The sequence below is a fragment of the Polyodon spathula genome, chromosome 28 (assembly GCF_017654505.1).
Source record: "Polyodon spathula isolate WHYD16114869_AA chromosome 28, ASM1765450v1, whole genome shotgun sequence".
NCBI classification, from domain to species: domain Eukaryota; kingdom Metazoa; phylum Chordata; class Actinopteri; order Acipenseriformes; family Polyodontidae; genus Polyodon; species Polyodon spathula.
In genome coordinates, this window is record NC_054561.1 from 3,661,660 (window position 1) to 3,682,046 (window position 20,387).

Genomic DNA, 20,387 nt, shown 5'->3' on the forward strand with positions numbered 1-20,387 from the left:
TACTGCTCTCATGAAAGGAGCTGCCTTTCAGCACCACACATCTTACAAACACCTACATCTTACACATAGCACTCTTCCATTTGCTGCATATGTCTGTACTGTGTAGTTCTGAAAGAAACACATTTTGTAACAAATGTGTTTTCGTTCTAATTGACATCCATTTCCCCTCAGCAGGCCCTCCTGGGTCAAAGCAAATAGGTCAATAGGGGAATCAGCTGGTTGGTTATTGGCAGGAAAGAAGGCAATGAAAGGCGTGAGGAACCAATTCACTTTCCTGGGTAAAATGTCCAAGCCAGATTTAAACTAGAATGTTGCCCATCATATTGTTATGCAACTATTTTGCTACATGTACACACCTGTATATATATAAAAAAAAAAAAATGCATTTCCCCCATCAGTTTGCTATAGTAGCACATGCAAAGCAGCGTATTTGATTACATGATTTGTCGATGATAAATAGCAATATTCAGAGTGTTTAATATGCCATAAATTATAATGCACTTGCACAGTAGTACCACTAAAGGAGGGAGAGCTGGGGGTGGGGGTTGTTAAAATTGGACAAGCATGTTCCCTAGAGATTAGGACCATAGGCATCCATCAGTCTATGTCAGCCAGCACAGGATGGCGAGAGATGTGAAATGTGTTTGTTACAGCCTGTTCTTTATGTATGCTGTTATTAAGGCAAAGGGTCAGGTCGCTCTAGTGTTGCCCTAGTGCAAACAGCTTGTCTCAGGTTTGCAAATTGTATGGGAAAAAGTATTCTGTCTAAAATGAGTCTATTGTGCAGTCAAATAAGGGCTATAGATGTGATTTCCCCAGTGAATTATTTGATCTTAACTCAACCAAGCAGCAATCAAAACCCTTCAGCTGATTTTAATTTTTTTACATAATGGGACAGTTCATTTTTGGAATACATTTGGAATATATTGATAAACGGGGAATCAAAGCTACTGTTTGGAATTGACTCAATTTTTAAAGGATAAAATTGCTTGTTGATATTACTAAGCTAATATTCAAACCACTTGAGAGACATTTAGTTGTTTGGTTCTTGTTGGTAAAATTAGCAGGTATTAATCTCCTTATAGATTCTATGGTATTCTCCAGTTTTACCGTTGCTCAAATCTATACACAGCTTGGTAGAATTTATTAACCTTTTTCTCTATTTTGCAGTTTCCCTGTTGGTGTTTTCTGTGCTTGTAATTGAGGCTTCGGCCCCATTTGACACAGGCTTTGACTTTGTGTACAAGGCTTGGTATAGTATGTGCTTTTATCAAATATTAAAGTATACACCAGTCTTGGCAGTCACAATTGCAAAAAAGAAATGAAAAAAAAATCACATTTGTCAGCATTGGTAGTGAAAGTATTATATTTGTGGTAGCATTGCACGTGTGGGATGCGTTGCTCATTAAAATCTTTTAGAAGATGGCATGATTATCTATTCGATGGATCACCAAGGGCATTTAGGATTAGATTAGCAATGGGATTGCATGGAGTGAAATGCACAATAAATGCACCTCCCCCAGTCATTCTGTATGTTATGAATCTGTCTCAGTAGTTGTTATTTGGTGGTATGTGTGCATATATGAACTGGTAATTGTGTCTTTCTCTCATGTAGGATTTTTGTGTTGCCCACATTCATTTGATGGACTGCATCGTAGAGTAACGAACAGTACATGCACTATCGATTTTAAAGATGACTTCACTGTTTCTCTTAAAGTCAAATCCCATTTGTCTGCATAACCATAAGCCTTAAGGAATTTGAGACTTCTTGCAGCAAGTGAGGATCACTTAATGTTCATCTTCATTTTCTCTTTTAACCATGCAGCTGTATTACAGTATTTAAAGACTAGCATTACACAGGAGGGATGCATGAAGGGAGAAATAATTGAGACACACTCTATAATCCCCATAGCCCCCCCCCAGCCCCCTTCTCCATTTTTAAAGATACAGTGTCCCACAGTGATGTTCGGATTCAGGCTGCAAATCCTGGCTGTCTGTTTACAACATTTTTACAAATCTGACTTATCATTTGTTGACAGTCCTGTTTGTTTACAGCCCCTTGTAAGTGCCCTTTACTACCTTCCTGTGAGCCTAATCAGTATAATCCTGCAGCGTTTGGAGGTTATACATTGTATGAGAGCAGTATTCTCAGGTGATATCACCAGCACAGGCTTTAAATCACAAAGCATTTTACAATTTGTACAGGGTACTTTTTAAGGTTTCTTTTTTTATCTGTGACAGTCTCCGCTATCTGCAATCTGTCACCTCACTCTTTGAATCTTAATGGCAAAGAAGGGGGCGGGGGTGCAACATTACTTCATCAGTGATGGTGACACGGCAATGAATCACCAAATTCGAGCAGTATTAACTCACTCAGGGGACTAACACATTCATAATGTAAATAGAGAGACAGGAGGGGAAAGAAGAGCAATAGCTGTTCCTTAATGACTCTTAAAATCAGCGGCTTCTGAGTGTATCTGTGTGCTCCTATACACCACCCCACCCATTTTTGCAATCCCTCCCCTTTCAAAATCACAAACTGCCCAATCAAGACGCTACAGTGCTAGAGTGTAGATGAAATTGAGAACCTCTTTGCTTTTCCTCCCTTCACAGAAACTACTGTCCTTGGTTTGGAATCGAAGCTGCTGATGCAGCCAGTCCTGTGAGCCTGCCTATGTGGATACAAGGTCTCCTTTAAAAAAAGAAATAAAAGGACATACTGTTTCTGCACACTACTATGGGACTTTGAGATGCTGTTTTCTTTCTGTGGCATGCCTGTGTCTTAGGTGAGTGCACCTTTTTCTTTCCTTAAGGATGCCATAGCACATTTATTTTTAGAACAGTGGCTTCAGCTTTTTTAAAGGAGAAGTCGGTCTGTCTGCTTCAGTCAACTTTTATTTAACAAATGTTCATGTTTGCACTTTAGAGGGACCTTATTTTGTACATGGTGTATTGACAGGCTTACAATGTTACCCTGGGCTAGCCCTGAAGGAAGGATTTAGAAACTTTTGGGGGAAAAAAGTCATTACTCCATATTACTGTGGGAGTTTAAATGGAAGCTAGGTTCATAAACGTTAGATGCGTTTAGTACCAGGAGCTGTCCTTTCAGCACCACAATGTTTACGATGGGTTAAGCAAAGGCTACCTAGACCTAAAACAACCAAATGCTGCTAAATATTAATATTTCCTGTCAGGGCAGGCAACTATGAACTCAATCTATGTTTTTGAACAACAAAGAAAAAATAACTTTCATTAATTCCCAGCTGAAAATGTAATGTATTATATTAGATTAGTTAAAATTAGAATGTATATATTACATCTGTGCTATACAGAATATGCTGGAAGATATCATTCAAAGATATTCCACCCCCATGTATGTATGTATGTATGTATGTATGTATGTATGTATATTAAGAATATTTGAGTGAATATTTACAAAGTGGGAATGATATAATTAGATTTACAGTATTTCAGATGAATGAACGAATTGCTTTGTATTGCTATTATATTCAGGTTATCAATATTTATAAAAAGCTATTCAGGTGCTATTAGTACAATAATTTACTGATTGTACTTTTAGTCAGCTGTCTTTGAGCAGTCAAAATAGTCAACATTTAAGAAAACTAAATCTTGTCAGACAGTAATCTTTAATGACATGTTTTTCACAGCATATATAATATTTGCAACTGTTCCTTTAATATCAAGATTTTTCTGTAGTTTAAGATAATTAACTTGTACATTATCATGCATAAATCACACAAAATTATCTCTGCAAATGTCAATGAGCAAAATACATTAATAATAACATAATATGGGTTAGCAAGAAAAACAATATGTACATAACACAACTGAACTGGCTTAGTAATTTTGTAATTTTAGATTTCATGGCATCGCATATATTAATTCTGTACATATCGACAGATGTATGTGGGGTGGAGAGCCGCTGGTAAGTGTGGTCTTCAGAGCAGCCCATAGGGGGAGTCATCACATTTTAGAGCTTGGGAATCATCATTGATTTGTGCCGCTTGGATATGGAAGCACCTGCCAACCAAGCACTTACTATGAGTATGTTATCCATCGGGACTGCAACTGAGTTGCAACAGGTAGATACAGCTATTTTTTATATTGCACAGAAGTGTGTGCTACATGTGGCAGGGGTTCTTATTCGGTACACTAGACTCATTGTGTGCTGTAATTTCATACACTGCATATAACCACAATCCCTAGGTCAGGACAATGTCTTGTATGCATCTGTTTGTCATATATATTAAATTGCAGCCTATTCCCCAGATACAAACAGGGCATATTGCTTGTGTGTTGCTTTCCTGTAGTTTATACATACAAAACTCATCTCTCATAAATATTTAATCCTACATCAGTCCCCTATTCGGTAAAGGTTTGTCCCGTCTGGTAATTGTGCCTTTCTTTCATGTAGGATTGTGGTGTTGCCCACAAACCTTTTAGAAATACGATCCTGTTCAAGTTAATGATCAGAGAAGTGCTTAACTTGTGGCATTGCAACCACTAACAGATAGAAATATAAATACAAAAACAGAGGAATTATAATGTATCAACACTACAGGGTATGTCCCAATTTCCATATGAGATTTCTGAACCTATTTTGGGTTAACAAGATTGTTGGCTAAAATAAAAAAGCACCTTGTTCTGTTGGTTAGTACAGTACCTACCGGCTGTGTTTTCATCATTCATTCCAGCAGGGAGGTCTGCTCCCCCAAAGCAGGAGAGCTGTGTACCTGAGCCCCCTGCTCTGATTCCTGCAAGGGTGCTATTGTTTTCTAACCAGACGCGAGCTGTTTGTTCTCTCTGAAATGCAGAGACTGTGCTAATTTCACACCTACAAGCTAACTCTCTCAGCTGTTAAGGAGTCTTGTTTGGTGTCAGGCCTCACTGTGAAGTAGAGTAGAATTGTAGTAACACATTTTCACAACATTAGAAGACAGTACATGGAGGCAGCATGTTTTATAACGATTCCTTAAGAACAGCTAATAATAAGATATTCATTCAAAGGTTTTATTCAAAAATAATTAAAAAAAAAGGGTTAAGACTTTGAAAAAGGCTTACTGAAAATTGGGTAACATCGACTCTATTTTAAACAAAAAGAATATTGTACGCTTACACTTCACATTATTTGTTCAATTCCCTAATTTAAAATATGTTTACTAAAATGTTCCTGAACTTTGGATAAAATCGTCTCTCAGATATACAGTATTATACAGTGTACAGGACATTACTCCATGGCATGATCTGTGTGTCGATGGGTTGGGCTATTGCTTTTTACTTTGTATAAATCCATACGTTAATTGTGTTAGAATTAAATACTTGTTAGAAATGCTATTGTCTTCTCAGTAATACACAAAAGCATTTGTGTACATTTCACTAAACTGTTCAGGTATTTAAATTAGATCTGGTTCCATTATATATAAAAAAAAAAAAAAAAATGTTTTTTTGAACTGGATCCATTATAAACACAGCAATAAAAGTTGAAAAGATGCCTACTACTAGCTTTTACTAGAAAAAAGGGTTATGTAACAATGATCTTACCATTACGTATTTAGAAAGTGTCATCTACACAATTTAAATTCTTGCTGTGTTCGGGGAAGCACATGTAAATATTACGTCATTAATATTAGAGCACCTTGTTCGTCTATATCGGTCACAGGATTCCCAGAGAGACTTGCTGAGCAAGACATTTTACTGTCAGCCTGAACACACACAAACACACACACACACACACACACACACAGACACACACAGACACACGGACACACACACCTGTGTGTGACACTTGCGCCGCCGTGGTGCGCCCACACACAGCACACACACACACACACACACACACAGACACACACACACACACACAGAGACACACACACACACACAGAGACACACACACACACACACACACACACACACACACACACACACACACACACACACACACACACACACACACACACACAGACACACACACACACACACACACACACACACACACACACACACACACACACACACACACACACACACACACACACACACACACACACACACACACACACACACACACACACACACACACACACACACACACACACACACACACACACACACACACACACAGAGGCACACACACACAGATATGTTTTCATGGGATAAAAACTCATTACTGCCACGTGTTCTTGTTTTCCATGGATCGTCCCAGTTTTGCGGATAATCTCCCGGGAATTCAATATGACTTTCCTTGGGCACTAACTGCCAGTAGCATAAACTGAGCACAAGTTGGTTAAATCTGAGTCTCTTATTTCTGAGTCTCTTATTGTAACTGCATTCAATAAGAGACACCTTGCAGGCAATGTATTTATCTAAATGACCATGTACTTACAGTAGCTGTTAACAGCTGTATTTTTTTTTCAGAACATTTGAATACTGTATAGCAACTTATAATTAACACTTTTTTATTTTTATTTGTTATGTGTTTTTGTTTCCTAAAGTGATATTAAGTGGGGTGAAAATCAGTTGTATTATCATTAAATGTAAGAGATGTTAACTGGAGTGTAATAATTAACATTATCAGACACTTATCCCCGTTTATTCCCATTACAATCTAGCCAAGACATTTCAATATGTGGATGTTAGACAAAGGGTGACATTGGTAGGAATGACATTAAGGAAATTTGATTGTGGCTCCTTGTCTCAGGTGTCACTGCATGTCTGATCGCCCCTGTTTATCTCTCTCCACAGCCCCAGCTGTATCATGTCTTCCAAAAAGGTAGAAGAATCTGAGAATGTCTTTGGTGAGTGCATGCATTTCCATCTCAACTTGCTTAGAAGTCGTGATTCTGTGCATCGCTGCAAAACTGTCAGCACAACCACTGCCAGCGCAACCACTACAAGGTTTCCATTTAAAAAACCAAAAGGGCAAAGAGCTGAGTCACATGTGCAGGCTTTTTCGTTCATAGTTTTTGCCTCAGCTGGTGCTAACATAACATTCTGTAGGGGTTATTTAAGAAATGCAGAAAATTATTATTTTTTGTTTTTATGATAGTGAATATACACGACATATGAATCTACAAATACGTCCCCTAAGAGAAAAGGTGGTCCCTTCAGCCTAGGGCAGGCTTGAGGCATGTAGACTGAACTGCTGCCTCTCAATGCAGGGTAGGGTTTCTCACAAGCCAATTTGTTTTAGCACACAATGTCACTGCGTGTGCTATCCCTGATTTAAAATATGACATGTGTTACCTATGTTGATTGCCTGCCAATAGAAGAAGTGTTTTAATCTAGTTTTAATAGTGTAGCAAAATAGTTTTAGTGATGCCTGGTTAATTCTAGCAATTGTATGAAGATCTAATAATCTAAATCAACAGTAACCCACCGTCAACACTACTGCACTTCATTGAAGGGAAAAACACCTTCCGCCTTGCAATCTGTTGCACTGTGGGACTGTCTAGCTCTTTTTTGAAGAACGTTATTTAGTTATATAGAGCCTTACTCCCTGGCCCTTAGGGAATGAAACCAGGAAGGGGGGAGGGGGGCACTGATTGTCTCAGTTGCTAACCTCTTTTGATTTATTCATGAGCTGTATTAAATCCAATATAGGGGGCAGGGAGATGTTGGGCAGGCAATAATTATTGGCAAACAAGCCGAGGCTTATACCGGATCTAGGATTGCTCTTGGGAAGCACCCAGGCGCTATATTTGGGTGCTACACTTGCAATCAAATAGCAGCTACTCTGATACACTATACTGGAATCCCTCTGATATAATGTAAGGGTAAAACCGTCAAATTGACAGTTTTGGTATAACACATGCATTTTTTTAAAATGACTTTTCCAAAGTCGATTAACAAAAGCAATTCTATTTTAATGCTGCGCAGAACTGAATGAGATAGTCAGGACTGCTCGAGGCCTGAGGAGTTGTGCTTTAATAGGAGCACATATATAATAGCATGCTTTCGATAGCTTAGCTAAACTTCTACACTAAAGAAGGTATGTTGCTGAATGCATAATAGCTGTCTAATGTGCTTGACTTAAGTAGTCAGTCATTGCACCTCATTCTGTAATGCACTCAATGAGACAAATGTTTCGGTTAGACTATTTGACTTAAATTCTGTGTTTGAAGATACGGATGAAATCCCTGGCTTTATAATGATTATTAGAATTGAAATTCCAGATTTTTTCAAATCTGCTGTTAAAAAGTGATAATTTAAGGTTTAAAGTAAATGGCGTTACCTTTCGATAGTAATTTGAGCTTCTTTACCTGATTTGTATTTATTTTTGTTTACTTTAATGGGGTGAATCTTTTCAAGTACAACTCTATTCATTAAGAACAACTTTGTTAAAATAGTCGTTTAAGCATGATGCCACAAAATCAAGAAATTCCTTACAAAATATTGACAATTAAATTAAATTCAATAGTGCAGCGTGAAGCCGCTTTTGTTCTGTGAATTATCAACAAGTTAATATAGCTATTTTGTTTCTCAGACCCCTACTTTGATAAGTTGAAGGGTTAATGTTTATGGGCATGTTACTGCAGTGGAAGGAATTGCAGATCTGTGCTTTTACCCTCCTGTATGTCATACCTCAGCTGGAGTAATAGAAGCTCAGGATAAAGTCAGGCGCGCTTTACATTGACGAATGTTGCTAGCAGTAAGAGCTGCCCTTGTGTTTGCAACATACATAATTTAGGGTTTTTATGTACAGGTCTATTTGTCCAACATTAGTCTAGCTTGTTACCAGGAGGTTCAAATCCTGGCTCACTCACTGACTCACTGTGCGAGACCCTAAGCAAGTCACTTAACCTCCTTGTGCTCCGTCCTTTCTCAATTTTGAGGCACTGATATCGCTGTAGACAATTTCTGAATGCTAGTTTTAATTTTCCATAGTTTGTCCCTAGATAGAGTTTCTTTGTGAACTGGAATTATATTTATAAATGTAAGAGGTAAAATTTAGTTTATTATAGCTAGTGGGGGCCCTATACCTGATAAATATGCTTAAACAAAGATGATAGGTTTAATAGCTTAATAACGTTTGTGACTCTAGTTTCTTTTTTTTTGTAAATGTGCCAAGGTTGTAGGCCATAGAATCATGTAATATGATTTGCATTGCTGCTGACTGAATGGAAATTATCTGTGCCAGGAGGACAAGAAATATAATCCAATATTTTACAGTGCGTCAATCTTACTGGCTGCTTTAATTACTCACTGTATCTATTATAAGTTAATTGCCTACAAGTGACATTCCTAATTAGGGATGCTGTTTTTCCATCTGCGTGCGCATTGTAACTGTAAGGCGATCCAATATCTTGAGACTACAGTCCACTACCCTATCTGTACAGCTCTTCGTTGTTGGTTTTTATTTTTGGTCATGTGACATCCCTTTAAAGTTATACTGAGCTGTGAGAAAGCGTTGATTGTGAAACAAAATCATTTTTGCTTTTTTCTCCCATAATGAGACTATGATTCTGTTTCATTTATAATAAGAATTTTAAAAAAAAACTGACACAAGTGATTTAAAATCTTCATGAATTGTTGTAAAAACTGTTTTGCAAATAACAGTTTCCTCTTTATTATGTTTTCATTAAACCAATTTAACTTCACTCTGTATTTGCGTTCAGTTTGAATGTAAAAATAAGGGGCTGTTTCACAAAATGTTTCACAATCAACATTTTTCCAAGAGTTTAATTGAATGAAGTCAGCTAAAAAAAAGGACATCACATGATCAAAAAACAAAACAAACAAACAAAAATGAAGAGCCCTTCCTACTGATGTCATGATAAATGATCCATAGCTACGTATTTGTTTTGCATATTGACTTCCTCCATCAAAGCCATTTGGAGTGACCGGTTTTTGCCAAAGAGACTCCTAACTGGGGCTGTCAGAGTAGCAATTGATGGAAACAAAGACAGCTGATTTTAAACTCACACCCAACTGCAGCATAATGCCACATTTCCATCTGCACCATGAAACCTGTCTGTAAAATCTTACCTCGTTCAAATATCAAATTGGGGATACCATCCGTTCCACCTACAGTCTACAGTTCAATCTGCAACCGGACATTAATCATTTCTATTTATAAATTCATTCACTAATCTGACAATATAATACATTCAGAGCCCTGTTTATTTCTGCAGTCTGAGTATTGGCTGCTCATCACGTAACTTCCGCTATCAGTGCTAGCTGGAGAGATCAAGTTCTACAAAATCCTAATTGAAATTGATTTGATCTCGATCAGCTGCTGATGGAAATGAATGTCTGATTTCTAGTGCGTTTCAAGACGGTTCCAGTTGCAGTGGGGGCATGGAGGTTCGAACTAGTAACCCTGTGGTTGCTACGTAAAGATATTTCCAATCGTTTAATCCATGACAAGGTATTTCATGTTCAAATTGTGTGGAGAGTTGGTTTTGTGTAAGGTGACCGGGCGTCCCATTTTGGGCGGGACAGTCCCTCTTTTGGAACACTGGTTCCATTGTTCCCAGAACTTTTCTTCAATCCCTTTAAGCTTCTCCAAATCGTTTTATAACCAAATTTCCTTTTTAACATGTTTTAAGCCAACAGGTATCACTTAAAACAGAAAGGAACCTGTTCAAAATGTGTTAATTGTATGATGACATTTCCTGCCTTGTCTATGGCAGTACCAATCAATGATAATGAGAAATCATCTCCTGACAATCTGAAAGCTTCTCAGTGCATTTTACACAGACTAATGCTTATGCTTCTATTAAGGAAGACTAAATAGTATTCTCCTTGTAAGTAAAGAAATGACGGGATTTCATTTAATCAGAAAATGAATACGATTTCTTCTTATTACAGCTTGATCCGTGTCTCAGCATATACTATACACAACTCCAGCTAAGATCAGAAAAGAAATTAGCCTCAGCTATCTAATTTAGATTGTCAGTAGATGCGTTCTCATGATCATTGATTGGTATCAAAAAATGCAACAGGCAGGAAATGTTATCATGCAATGAACACATTTTTGACAGGTTCCTTTCCGTTTTAATTGATGCCCATCAGCTTACAGCATGTTAAAGGGGGGATTTGGAAATACAGCTATTCAGAGAAACTTAAAGGGTTTGCCTTTGTGGTTTACCATTTACCATACTTAACTATTTCAGAAGAAAATTCCTGTTTCTGCAATCAGGGCAGCTTCTAAACAAAACTAAAAAAAAAAGTGATTAGCATGCTTCATTTATTGCAAAAGATAGGATATTTAACACATTGCATCACCTTTAACATTAATAGTTTAATAGTAGAAAGTGGCTGAAAAAAAGTATCCAAGTATCTATTAATCGCGACCCACTAACAATCCAAGCAGAAACTGCAATAGAAAAAAAATATACAGAACAAATACCATGTCATATTAAACGGTAAGGAATTAAATATTTTGAACAAAATTGATTTTATGAAGTAACCATTTAATAAATAGAAATATTGACATATGTAATGTTTTCATACAGGAAGGGTGTGGTTTGCAGACACTGGAGGATAGCATAGAGATGGAGATAGAGCTAGATGGAATAAGGAAGTCATAGAGAGAAGATACAGTTTCTTAGGCAGAAAAGGGACTAGATTTGCAGCAATAATCAGCAATAAAATAGAATTTCGGAATTTGATATTATTGTGTTGCCACTGTGTAATGTAACTATACTTGTTGTTTAGAAATGAAATTACAAAAACAATAAGAATTTAATCACAAAAAAAGTTTCTCAAAGAAAAAGATTCCACGCTGAATATCACCACGAGTCTCTACATTCACTTTCAATATTGGATCAAACATTGCCAAAGTATATAGACTGGAGGTCACCGTTTCGAGTCCAGGCTAGTCTAGACTGGAGCTCCAGGGGGCGGTGCACAATTGGCCGAGCGCAGTCCGGGGGGGCTTAGATTGGCAAGGGTGTCCTTGGCTCACCGCACACCAGCGATACTGTAGCTCTGAGATGGCTGCACGGTGAGTCTGTAGTGTGAAAAAAAGTGGACGGCTGACAGAACACGCTTCGGAGGACAGCGTGTGTTCATCTTCACTGCTCCCGAGTCAGAGCGGGGGTGGTAGCGGTGAGCTGAGCCTAAAGATAATTGGCAAAATTGGGAGAAAATAATAAAATAATTGTCGATTTATTAAATTAAAAAAAAAATTAAAAAATCACTGCCAAAGTGGAAATAAAAACCCTAGAGCTTCCCTGTAGCTATCCCAATTTAAGGACTTTAAAATCTGGTCACCTTAGTTTTGTGATAAGGGCCAAAATTCTTTCCACTCATGACAACAGGTAAATTGAGCTTGAAGAATGGATTTTAAACTCAAGCCTGTGGAGTGTTTTGATTATACTGCTACAGAATGGGACACCCCAGTGAATAAGATGATGCCTTAGTGGCTCTTGTTCAGTATAAATATGGTCCTTTCAGCTTAAAAGGGATTTCAAGCCTTAGTTTGCTTTCCCTAGCCCTGTCCCCTGGGGATGGGAAAGCCACTGATATTCACACAGACTCCAGCCACCGTGCTGATAATGAGGGTTGGAAGCCAGGATGCATTGATCTATGAGCAGTTACACTGTGCAGTCAATTAAAGTGTGATGACTCCTGCAGCCCACCCCAGCCCAGGCCTGATGAACCGATGGAAGTCTTCACTCGGGGCTCATTATTAATTTATCAGAAGCAGCTCTTTGATCTGGATCTGGCTAGGAGCTTGTTCATATTTAACCATTTCCCTGCTCACAGGCTCTTTGATCATACAAGGATTTCCTACAGCAGTATCTAGCTTTGTGGATGAGCAGGTGCATACCCTTAGGATATATTTGCCCTTCAGACAATATCATTATGATACCATTATCATACCTGTGTATTTCCCTAGAGAACCTCTTAGTAGAGCAAACAACAATGCCACCAGTGGCAACACAACAGATTTTGAATATCTATTGCACAGTGGTCCTGATATATAGGACCATGGCACTTCAATGGATTACTAACAGTATGTCTTGAATAGCTTTTTCTTATTGAATTATTTATTGTCTTAACCAATTTCATTTTGGAATTTATCTTGCAGTCCAATTCAAATCCAATTTCACTCATGAAGACGGTCGTAGACAGGCCATTATTTAGCACATCCTGATTCACGGAAAACTACAGGGACAGAAAAGAGATTTGTACTGTATGTAACCCTAGAATCAGAGCTCACATTTCATTGCTCAGTTGTGAATGTCATTGCGAAAGGTAACTGCGTGTTTCTGAAAATGTAGGACATGCTTCCAGTGCCTGTTTTAAGTTAGAGTGCTGTAAAACATTACACAAGGCCTCGATACTGCCCTGGATTAGAGGGTCAACTTCATCTTTTTTGGCTTGAGGGAGCAGGAAATCATTTATTTTTGAAGGAGAAAGGTCCACCTTAATCAGCATTTAATGTTTCTTACATTAAAAATAAACATACACATTTGCTTTGTTTGCATAAGTTTGCTTCTAGTAAATTGTTTAGCTTAATAAAGAAGCTGTTTTGGCTGTTTCATAGTCTACTAGATGAGCTGTCTTGCCCATTGTGCCTGAATCTGCCTTACAACAGGTTCTATATACTGCAAAATGCATGTCGAAAATTGCAGAACAAACTTAAAACCAACTTTTGGCATATGCATACAAATGTCTGCATTTGTGCACTTTTAAAAATGAATTAAAAGAGAATTAAGTCACAACTGCATGACATCATTCAGGCAGGGCGTAATCTTTTCAGTGAGAGAAAACTAGTGCTTTTGTTCCTACTTACAGGAAGACAGGGTCGTGCTATAAAAGACGATAGGGGCAGTTGAACATATTATCTTATATTAGTCAGTGTCACAGTGCATTATTACAAGAGGGGTTTACGCTGGATCTTCACATGTGATAAGAGAAGGAAGCAGAGAGCTGCAGAGCCAGGGTGAAGTGCAATTACTGGCCCGGCATCAAGCCCCCTTTGTCCTTGATGTATTACCTCCCATTAGTCAGACCGCTAATCTGCTGTTGCTGACAGCTTAATAGAATCTCACTTTTATTATCCTACGTCCAGGTTTTATGGGCTGTAATGGGCATGTATGTGCACATATCTTGTTGTGCATTGTCGTGTGTGTGTATTTAGCAGTTGTCTTTAACCTCTGTTCTCCTAAGTAACAATATGTAGAACTAATTCATATCTTGTATAATTTAGTATTTTTGATTTTCAACTGTATGTATTGTCTTCTATATGCGTGAATTTGAAGAAGGTTAGAAAAATACCATTGGGATACAATGGATTTGGAATAAATCTTGCTAGTACTGATGTGGTACAATGGCACTGCTATGTAGGTCCAGAGAGGGTGTATTGGTTCATGTCATTGTGATGGCAAATTAACATTTGAAAATATTACCACCATGATACCATCCTACTAACAGCTCATCCCATTCTAGTTGCCCTTGTGATAACAATGCCCCTTATCACAGATTGCATTGCCATTGTGATTTCTCTGTCTATATTGCCATTGAAGATCATTGGGTAAGTGAACAGTTCAATAAGTGACAATTCAGTAATTTGCATTTGGGTCAGAAACTTCACTGCATAAGCCCTTTCCTAATTCACTGTTTTCAATATTTGACTATATTTCACATGTAAGACAGATAGACAGATATCGAGGAAGCACTGTATTTGAATGCTACAACATGGTGCTCACTTACTGTATAAATGTGCAGACAGGCAATGTGTCAAGGAAGAGTAATTAAAACCTTATGACAGGTTTGTGCAATCAAATCAATGATTGATTTTTAAGATCCGCTAGGGTAGCTCACTTCTTTATTTAATATGGACCCAAATGAAAAATGACTGCAGACTAAATGCAGGACAAGCACATAGGGACAGCAGAGTCCAGTTAGAAAGCATTACTAGATCTACTTAGTGATCTTGAAATGCAATTACAATATAGATGTAGCACAGTCAGCTTTAGCTAATCAGAAGTCTAAATTAGAGACTGTTAAGGTTATCTGTAACCCAAAATAGCTGGAGTGCTATCTAAGGAAATAAATCAATTTTCTTAGCTCTAATTATCTCTAGCAACACACAGATATTGTTTCCTTTTTGCTTCCTTTTTACTATAATTGGGGAGATATGCAGGTATTACCACTCTATGGGGTAGATGTACGATGGGTCAGTTGCAATGCAAACATATTTCAATTTGCATTTTGCGAAGTATACAAAGAGCAAATATGTTAATGAAGAGAGCCGCAATATACTTGTATTTGTTGCGTCATCTTAACGAGATCTCTAGCGTTGCGAGAGCAGTGCGACATTTTTTCAAATAAATAATGAAAGGCAGTTTAGTCCCATCAGATTCTATACTGGACCCTCCACCTTCAAACTCCCAAATAAAAAATGTGTTTCTATCAAAAAGCTTCTCATAATCATACAGTAAACTCTCGCTAAACTGGACGTTTGTGCGACATAAGGAGATGTCGGCTTTAAAGAAATACAATAAAATCGCACACATAAATATTTTATAGTGCTCACTATATTTTAAATGTATAAATCATTGTGCTGAAATAGCAGTAATGTGTTTTGGGCAGGCCTATATTGTACAGTAGCACACTTTCTTTTTACTTTAGCCTGTAGGCTACCGGTAAAATAAATCATGCTGCTGCATTGTACACATTGATGTACAATGCGAATAAAAGATTATTTTAAATTGAAACTAAATGATTTGAATGTATTATTATTATTATTATTATTATTATTATTATTATTATTATTATTATTATTATTTTTTAACTTGGCCTACTTAGTAGCCTTGACAATGAACACAAAATAGACCATGGTATCGCATTGATTAGTTATGATACTTACAGCAGGAAAGTCAATTCTCATTAATACGAATTTCAAGGGACCAGCAACAAATTTTGCGTTATACTGTACCACTAATTTCTATTATCATGAGTAGCCTATAAGCCATATGTATACTGTCAGTTTGTATTTAAGTTAGTCAGGGGTGCAGTGCTAAATTGTGCATAATTACAAACCTCCTGCACATTAATAGAATAGGTGTGTTTCCTATTCCTATACAGATGCTCAGAATGAGCTGGAGGGGTTAGCAGCACACGTGTGCAGTCTATTGCTCCCAACACATTGGGGAAACCAAAAATGTCATAGAAATTAGTTTTCAAGGCTTGTAAGTACACCCTGCTTTTAGGGAAAAATAGGTGCTGAGCAGGCAATGAGCACAACTGACAACGCATGAGAAAAAGCAGACTGGGAAATGCCTTTGCAAAAGTTTTTGACAAATTGATGCAATTGTAAGTGTCGCAATTGCCGGCAGCTTTAGTACATCTCATTATAATATTTGAAAACCCTCATTTGCACTCCACCCCATTTTTGTGAATTTATGCAGGAATACCCGCACTCACATATTCATCAAAGGTTGAACCACAAAGAAAATCCGCTGCCACAAAGCATTCCCTAAAAAGTCACTAAAAGCATGGTGCTTGTTTAGTACATTTCACCCTAGACTTCCGACTTGTTTGCAACTGATTTGCAACTCTTGCGACAACTGCAATACTTTAAATACATCTACCCCTATATATTTATAGTTGAAACTATTGCTTCGTGGTATCTCTTGCCCCCATTGAGTTGCCCTACAGCTAAAGAAGTTATAAGAGTTATAACATTTTTTATATTTTAGGATATTATGTTCTATTTGAAAAAATGTATATACGGCTATGGCCAAAAGTTTTGCATCACCTAGAATGTTAGGAAAAAAAAAAAAAAACTTTTTTTAACATCATGTTATCAAAGAAACAAAATAGCCTATCGGAAGCCATAATAGTAGTATTCTGACCCCTGCTGGTGAGATGGGGTTAAAACTCACCATGAATGCGAAAGGCTCTTTTGCATAGTGGTTAAGACTCTGTGTGTGAGTCATTCTGGAGAATAAACCTTCCTACTCCAACTTCTTCATAGGAATTAAAACCAATAATCAGTAACAATTGAAATGCCTTGCAGATCTGTTACGCTGAATTTGTGCTGTCCTGGCTGTTATTGAAGAATTATTATTCTCTTTAAACAGAAAAATATTTTGTAGATCTTATCTCTAGATCTAAACCTGTAGGTCTGAAGTACACTAAGCTTAAATAACAGGCACACAAACTGTAGAGGGAATAATTTGTACTTTGAGGCAGCCAGAGTCAGTTTAATTTATCGTACATTATGCAGTGGTTTGAAAGCGGTGTTGTGAAGCAAATCTACATATCCTATTAGTCAATGTTAGGTAGTTTTATTTGATTGCTACATGAGCTATTTCTTGTAATTCAGCATAGATAGATGACTGTCTCAGAGGGTATGCTTGTGCGAGGGTTTATGTAGACGTGTGCAAGTCCTTGTTAAGCATTCTGTCTATGCTCACTCTAGTGCGTTTATAGGTGGGATAGGCTTAGCAATTCAGTTACTATAACACTCACAGCGTCTTCAAAGACGGTAATTACTTTACATTATTTTCCATTATAAACATGTTATGATGGACTGCCACAATGACAATGCAATGTTTTTGGTTTTTTTTTTACTTTTCTGTTTTTTGAACATGGACAGCTAAAAACTGAGGAAAGTCGCAAACTAGCAAAACTGTATTGCTGTGAAAGTAAAATGCTTAATGTATATTGGGCCATATTTACAAAAGATTTACCACTATGCTAAATCTTATAGCTGTAATGGAAGCCAGTTCACATAATGTATGCATAGCTAACAGAAACTGAATAAGAAACAAAGCCTCTCAGTTAAAATTCAGTTTGTCATTTGTTTTCTTTTCTGAAATGCTTGGATCATCATCTTTAACAAGAACGAAAAAAAAAAAAAAAGCTTGCAGGGCAACAATCCATTAATTCAAATGGGGCAGGCCAGGATGAAAACTGAAATATTTAAGCTCGTTTCACACTGGCATGACCTACCTGGGTCAGAACCTACCCGGACAGGAGCCGGTGTCAGGGCCGGTGCTAAGACTCACTGGGCCCTGGTGCAAGGGTGTTACGTAGACAGATTTTCTGCACAATCTTCCATAAATACATCAAAAAACAAAGCTAGTGCTGTGTTTTCCTCTATCGTAAGTTCTCTCTTCGTAACACATTGTTTAATAAGAGCTAACTTATGTTACAAAGTGTTATGAACCTGATGAAGACACATTCCGTTCGAAACACATTCTTACTCTGATGATTTTTTAACATTAAAACTACTCTTGATTTGAAATACGGAGCGTTTCACTTGTTTATTAGTGAACTGCTCACATTTAAAGATCTAAAAAGATAAATAAGAATTCTTTCTGCTGAGCGCTATATGAGGTACCATAGCACCAGATTTGCACCCCTTGAATGACATACTGCTTTGTTACGAACAACTGACAAAAAATTGAAATGAAAGTTCTAGGCGATGCAAAACTTTGGGCCATAGCTGTACTGTCAAAATGGAAATAGATTGTGTTTCAGCAAGTTATACACATGTTTAATGAGCTCGACTATACTGCAGCTGTCTTCCAGCTGCAATCTCATTGAACCACATCTTTTTTTGTTTGTTCTGACTTTTGTGCTAAAATGTATTTGCTACCTTTCAGTAAACTCTTTATTTAATTAGTAAACCAAACATATCTGATGTTTGTAGATACCTGCTCAGCAGTATGGCTCTTTTAGCCAAACGTATTGTCCTGCTCTGCTGGGAGCAGAAAGCACAGAAGGCTAAACACATATCTCACTTTAAGATAATTGTGAAACCTGACTATTTTTGCTTTCAGGCCTTCGACAAAATAAGGCCCATTTACAGCAATAAATAGCCTTCACTGAGGGGAGATTCCCCTACCCTTTTGTTCAAAGTGGTTACTTCCAGCTACTAGCTCAATAAATCTATCATTGCAAATGACTTTACAGGGCTCTGTTGGTCATGGTAATTCAGTTTACGGCCCCTTAATCAAGGTGGCTTTGACACCAAAGGACCATGAGGACAGAATCAATTGAGCGGCCCTCCATGCACACTGATAGATTGGGGGGCTGGGCCACACTGCGAGACAGTGGGTTATGGAGATTTCTTCATCCCTGGGTCATGGTTTATGCCTAGATGAAGCCAAAGGCCATTCCCTTCCCCTACGGGACAAAATTCACTGGTAACACTGTAATAAAACAACAATTTAGCTAATGTTTTGCGAATTACTTTGTCATTTAGTTACATTGTGGATTTAATTACATGAGTATTGCAATATTTCAATCTGGCAGCCATTGCTGAGCTGTTATATTCTGTAGAACAAGGTTTCTAACTGTTTTTATAAGGGCCACATCTGTCACATGATTCGAATTGAATGAGAAAGGTTGTTCAGTCCCAGGACTTTGGATTCTCCAGACAAGTTGCAAGTTGCGAAGAAAGAAATGACAAGTACGTGTTAGTGAAGAGATGTGTTTAGAATAGAAGAGGGAAGGGTCCAAAATAACACCTAGCTTTCTAGCAGGTGGAGGAAAAGGATTGAAAGCATCAAGGGAGACTTAGAGAGAGAGGTCAAAGGAGAGAGGAGAAACAGAAGGAAAGCAAAGGTTGGATTTAGAAAGGTTGAGTTTTAAATGATGTGAATGTGTCCAAGATGAGATTGCTGAGAGACGATCTGCAATGTGAAAGGAGATATGGGAATCAAAGGAAAGATAAGAGAAAAATATCTAAGTATCATCAGAATATAAGTGATATGAGAAGCCAAAAGTAGCTAAGAGTACCTAATGAGCGGGAGTGAGAATAGAAGGGGTTCTAGGACAGATCCTTGAGGTACACCTGTAGAGAGAAGGTGAGGAGAAGAAAGAGAGCCACGCCAAGAAACCTGAAAAGAATGGTTAGAGGAAAATAGGAGGAAAACCAGGCAAAAGCCGTGCCTGAGATTCATAGGTCAGAGAGAGAGGAAAGGAGAAAAGCATGATTGATAGTGTCAAAGGCAGAGGAGAAGTCAAGGAGAATTAGAATGGAGGAGAAGGAAGCAGCACAAGCAGAAAGGAGTTATTTATTGAGAGGGGGGATTGTTTCTATGGAATGCGAAGGACGGAACCCAGACTGAAGCGGATCGAGCAGAGAATGTTTGATTAGGCACAGCTCTCAAGGGTTTTAGAGAGAAATAGGAGGAGAGAAACAGGGCAATAGTTCTGGGCAGAAGAAGGATCAAGAGAATGTTTCTTAAGCCTGGGGGTGATATGAGCAATTTTGAAGGCAGAGGGAAAATAACCAGAGAGCAGGCTACAGGCTCAGATAATTGTAGTCACATTGACATTGTATAACAGCACCCCCTATGACTCACAAGGTATTTGCATCCTTGCATTCCTGTCTCTTCCTAGTGATATTTTTCTTGTAAAGTTCCTTTCAGAAAAAAAAAACCTCCCTTTCAGTG

At 37.8% G+C, this 20,387-nt stretch overlaps 1 protein-coding gene across 1 annotated transcript in view; it reads left to right on the top strand.

The window, feature by feature from the left end:
* The first annotated feature begins 2,419 nt into the window (after positions 1–2,419).
* The window catches only part of LOC121301702 (sterile alpha motif domain-containing protein 14-like), a 36,003-nt gene continuing 18,035 nt past the window's right edge, over positions 2,420–20,387 (top strand). Inside the window, exons 1-2 of the mRNA XM_041231279.1 lie at positions 2,420–2,786; positions 6,763–6,815. Coding sequence (XP_041087213.1) covers positions 6,776–6,815 — 40 coding nt within the window. The 5' untranslated portion in view covers positions 2,420–2,786; positions 6,763–6,775. The remainder of the gene's footprint in view (positions 2,787–6,762; positions 6,816–20,387) is intronic.